The sequence below is a fragment of the Gavialis gangeticus genome, unplaced genomic scaffold (assembly GCF_001723915.1).
Source record: "Gavialis gangeticus isolate Ggan-Ray unplaced genomic scaffold, GavGan_comp1, whole genome shotgun sequence".
NCBI classification, from domain to species: Eukaryota; Metazoa; Chordata; order Crocodylia; family Gavialidae; genus Gavialis; species Gavialis gangeticus.
In genome coordinates this window covers 31,486,912-31,491,943 of record NW_017728998.1, presented here as the reverse complement: position 1 = coordinate 31,491,943, position 5,032 = coordinate 31,486,912, and the positions used below count along the sequence as shown (strand labels likewise).

The window sequence follows — 5,032 nt, the reverse complement described above, 5'->3', positions numbered from 1 at the left end:
CCCCCCCCCCCCCCCCCCAAAGCTGTGCTGGTGACCTTCATTCCTAACCCATTGCTCCTCCCCAGCCCTGCTGGTGCTTCTCACTCCTGACCCACTGCTCCAGTATGTGGGGCCAGGGGGGGCCACTTCCCCCCCAGACACACAGATTTCTGCACCCACAGTGGGGCATGGGGCTGCAACCTAGCCAGATTGGCACTGGGCAGGAAATGTCTCCATGGTCCAGTGAACAGGACCTGGCATGGGAGGGAGAGGCATGCAGCCATGACCGCTAAGGTGAGGCACCGCTGTAGCAGTAGCACAGAGTTGTGCCCCCTGCTGCTGCTGGATGGGCAGGGGGTGCCTCACCTTGGCAGCCATGGTGGTGTGGTGCTTTCAGCAGCAGAGTTGGTGGCAGTAGCATCAAGCCTCCCTGCCCCGCTCTGCCCTCCTATGCTGGGTCCTGCCTACTGGGGTGTGGAGGTGGCTCTTGCCCAGTGTTGGTCCGGCCAGGCTGTAACCCTGTGGAACAGATCAAAGAGAAAAGGCTTGCTTGCACTAAATGGGATAATTCCTAGGCTTGTTAGTCAATTGTAGCCTAGTTAAACAACTTTCCTGTGCCTTATGTCTTCTCTGTGACACAAATGAATATGTATGTCTTGTGCAAGAACTATTTTTAGTGGACTTTCATCTTTCAACAGCACTGAAGCTCTGACATTGGCTTTCCGTCAGCATTACCTTTTAATCAACTTGTGCTTTGATTTCAGATGACAACTATACCAGGGATGATCGTAGGGAGAAGCTATACCTGCAGTTTTACCAACAGATACAGAAAGAATATGATAAAAATAGACCTGCTGACTGTGTCATTGTTGCCATCAGCAAGGAACAAACGTAGGTTTCTATTAACACGTTTAGGCTAATTTTACTCTATAGGTAAGAATTACCCAGCTGTAAGTGCTTTATTCCTGGGAACTGAAGGTGTAGGTAATATTGAAGATTAAGCTTAAACTTTTCTTTTTGAAATTCCTTAACATATTCTGTGTAGTTGAAAGTACAGACTAAAGTAATTATACTTCTGTTGGATTACTGCATATTTAAGAATGCATGGTATCACCTGGAAGAACCTTTTAAAGAAAGTTAACTCATTGACTTCATTCCTGAACTCATTTTTATAGCAATGCTTGAGTCACCTTGGCCATTGAGTTGTCTTGGCATTTGTTGATGTGTTAAAAATACATTTTCCTAATTTGAAAACTGTTTTTCTTTACAGCTGCCAAATGAGACCTACACAAACAAAAGGGAAACCTTGCTATATATAAGATGCTAGCAAATGCACAAAATAACTTGAAATAGGTTTTTTTCTGTTTTAATTATCATTTAGTTTGTTGGTATTTTCAGCAAAATTTAAATTCAGTATTTAGGAAAAGATGCTGACTTTTAGTATATTTAAATTTGAAGCAAAATTTGATTTTATCCTCAATTATTTTTCTTCACTTCTCGTAAGTATTTCTTCAAAGGTTTGCACTGAAGTATTGCACTTTCTCTTTAAATGCCAGAGCAGTGTTTTAGCAAAAGTGATGTAAAACATTGGAATATTATAAAATGGATATGTAACTAGGTAGGAAGGCTAAATGAGGCTGAAGACTGAAAAAAAAATATCAGCTAATTAATTCTTATTACTACTAGTATACACCTGGAGATGATGAGGATCAAGCCAAATATCAAAGTCTTAATCATTCTTGATATACAGAGCTTGTTCTTTGCCATAGAGTTGATTTGAGAACCAGGAGGTGCATAAAAGCGCGCCTTTTAATTTCTAATGTTTCCATGATATTCAGTATCACTACTTCAAAACTAGATTTATCCTTCCTCTTCCTCCACAGAATGTTTCGTATACAGTGTTCCATACAAAAATCACTATCCACGTTATTTTTAAATGGCTTAACTATGAGGAAACTTGTAGTTATGATAAACGTTACATGCTTCAGTATCTTGCTCATTTTCTGGTTGTGGAATATCAAACTCAGTCGAGGACAGTTTTGAAGCTGTTTTTCTCCTGAGAATGTTGAATTCTGCTTCTGTGAATACAATATTCAATGCCCTTTCTTCTCTCTTCCTCCCCTCTTCCCATCTGACATGCTAGTCTTGTTAATACTCGGATATTAGTTGGATTGCACCAGAGGTCTTGCTCATCTCTTAATTCATGGCATTTTGCCAAAGATTTTATGGTGGTTGATTACCTCAGTTGTGGCTGGCAAATGCTCGGCCAGTACCCCATGTAGCACAGTGTCGTGAATTGCTTCTCTGTGAAATATCTGATCTGTAATTCAACAGCAGAGAGACTTGTAATCAGGATGGAAACACCGTAGCTGATATACCTTTTGTCTGCAGAAACAACTTGATCTGTTTGGTTGATTCACCTGAAGTTCAATGATCATACTTCATTTAAAAAAAAAAAAAAAAAAATTCAAAGTAGGTTTATGAACTGACTTTTTTTTTTCTCATTACCAGACATTAGGTTTAATTTGATGCATGCAAAGGCTACATACACATTCAAATAATCTCATAGAATTCTCCCAGGTTTGTTCTCTTGGTAGACATAGTTACCCAGAGCCACATATACAGACGTTTGAGTGCTGAGGCCCTGAAAAGTGAAGAGCTTGCTGTGCTGACACTATGCAGCTGGAGGGGCCCCTATGCACACATCTCCATGTGCTCTGTGGCCTGGCAACAAATGGCAGCAGTGCAAAGGGGTCAGCCCTGAGTGGCTGACCCAGACTGCCCATGGTCAGCCTGTGTTTCCCTACAGCACAATAAGGAGGGTTGTGAAGGAGACATGTTCTGTTCCTTGCTGGAGTAGCAGAGTCCAGTGAGCATCACACTTTCCCTGCTGGGATGCTGGAGGACTGTGTTCTTCTGAGAGAATTCATGGTATGTACAGACATTCACTCTACCAGGAGAGTGATTTAACCCTGGTTGTTCCCAGGTTATTTTTCTTCTGGAGCAGCCATATTTACCCTGGGAGACAAAGCTTGAATATCTGTACACTCATGGTTTCTTCTGGGAGAGCAGTGAATCTCCCAGGAGAAACTGAATGTCTGTATGAAGCTAAAAGTGAACTGTATGTAAGAGCCTCTAATAATTCCAGGGTACTGGAACCTAGTTAGCGGCTCTGTCAATAAGGCAGAATCAAACAGACATTGCTCTTCTCTTTACCCATGTTGCCTCCAGTGTGCTGGCAGCAGCAAAACTTTTTTCCAATGGTAAAATAAGCTGGTAAGATTCAGAAGGCACCTAAGGAGAAATCTACATGTGGTGCCATATTTTCTATCTGTTTTCTGAGCACAGGTGCTATTGAACTTAGCTCTTGATGCCGCTTTGTTATCACCAACACTTGGAAAAAAACCAAAAACAAGCCCAACTACTTAAACTTACTGAAACAATAACACTAATACCTACATAATCACCTGTACAGTTTTGGAAATAGAAAACTAGTTTCAGTTGAACATGCCTACAGTATACTGGGATGACAGATTAGCAGAAATAAAAAGGTAAATATAAATAGTTTCACTCATTAAAATATTACACTTTCAAGAATACCACTCAATCACGTGACTGTGCAGGGATCCTCAATTATAAAATTCCTATTTATGGAGAAATCACTTGTTGTTCCCAACTTGTTATGCCTAAGAGTCCTATTTTCCAAAAATATTGGATGTGCCAAAAAAGAACCCCAGTCATGCCCAACAATCATAACTCCTTTCTGCCATCTTAAAAGCATCATCTAATTTTCAGGAATGTGCCATTTGTGGAAAGAGAACAGTTTCTTACACTTCCCTTGTTACCTGTAACATACAGAGCATACAGTACACGAACAAAGAGCATGGCAAAAACTAAGAGCGGCACAGACTTGTATTTGTAAATAACCAGCCTCTTTTTTCTCTTTAAGGGAATATTCAACAGCCATAGGCCATCGGTTGCAGGATCATGGCCTTGTGGTGGAAATGATATACCTTACATCTGAGTTGGGTCTCACACGCGCACTCCAAGAAGTTAAAAATGATGGTTCCCCATTTTGTATTCTTGTTGAACAGTCAAATGTAGCACTTTCCTCTTGCACCGCAATCATGCTTCATGAGTCTATCAAAAGTAAGTTTAGCTTCATTTAGAATGTCACTTAAAATAGTCCCCACTCAAAAATGCAATTTAATTTTCCTTGAACCCATTAAAATATTAAGCACTGATTCATCACAATTTTTGGTAATGGAATTTGACCTAGCTAAGATGAGACAGTTTGGAGAGAGTTCACTGAATTAATTTATAGTATTTCACAATACATTAACATTTGTCCTGGACTGTTTCTTACAAAATGGCATTAAATACAGGCAACAAAATCTATTGCGTATAGTAAGTAATGGAGGCTGTTTATATATAAATTACTTGATTAAAAATTATTATTCTTACATTGTTTGTACATGGATAGGTCCAATTTAAAATTCATCTTTAAGTCTTCAGTTTTCCAGAATTTTTTATTTTAAATTTAGATTTCACATCTTTCCCCTTATTAGGAACACAGTAGTAAAAAGGCACTTTCTTCTGAATGGAAAGTAACTGCCCTGTCCCTCCACTCAGGTAAAATATGTTCTGAATTTAAGAGAAAAAATTGTGCTAATACTGTTCCTCTTGTTTCAGTTAGGTGTTTGTGCAAATGTTCAAGTATCAAAAGAGAGTCATTTATCTCAATTTTCAGATCACAAGTGGTCTGAAATCTTTTAATTGTGGTGGTAGCAGTTTTAATACTTATTTAAACAATGTTTCAGATAGGTGTATTGAATCAAGCTAACCTCTATAATTACAGTGACATACTGATCTCAAAAAAGGAGCCTTTTAAAATTTCACTCAGTTGATTACACACAAACTTATTTAGCTATATTTTTCTGTGTTTTTTTTTTTTGTACATGTGTAAAGTAGATGAGAACACAAGACTGATAAAGCAAGCTATCTCTCTTCTCTGTAGTACACCGTAATATGCCCATGGAGGATGCATTGGCTC

The 5,032-nt window shown here is 39.2% G+C and overlaps 1 protein-coding gene across 2 annotated transcripts in view; it reads left to right on the top strand.

Annotated features, from left to right (window-relative positions):
• LOC109289586 (nuclear receptor coactivator 5-like) overlaps positions 1–5,032 on the top strand; it is a 45,815-nt gene that overhangs the window by 27,167 nt on the left and 13,616 nt on the right. For both annotated transcript variants that reach the window (XM_019505683.1, XM_019505682.1), the window contains 2 exons: positions 744–870; positions 3,929–4,128. In XM_019505683.1, the coding sequence (XP_019361228.1) occupies positions 744–870; positions 3,929–4,128 (327 nt within the window). The remainder of the gene's footprint in view (positions 1–743; positions 871–3,928; positions 4,129–5,032) is intronic.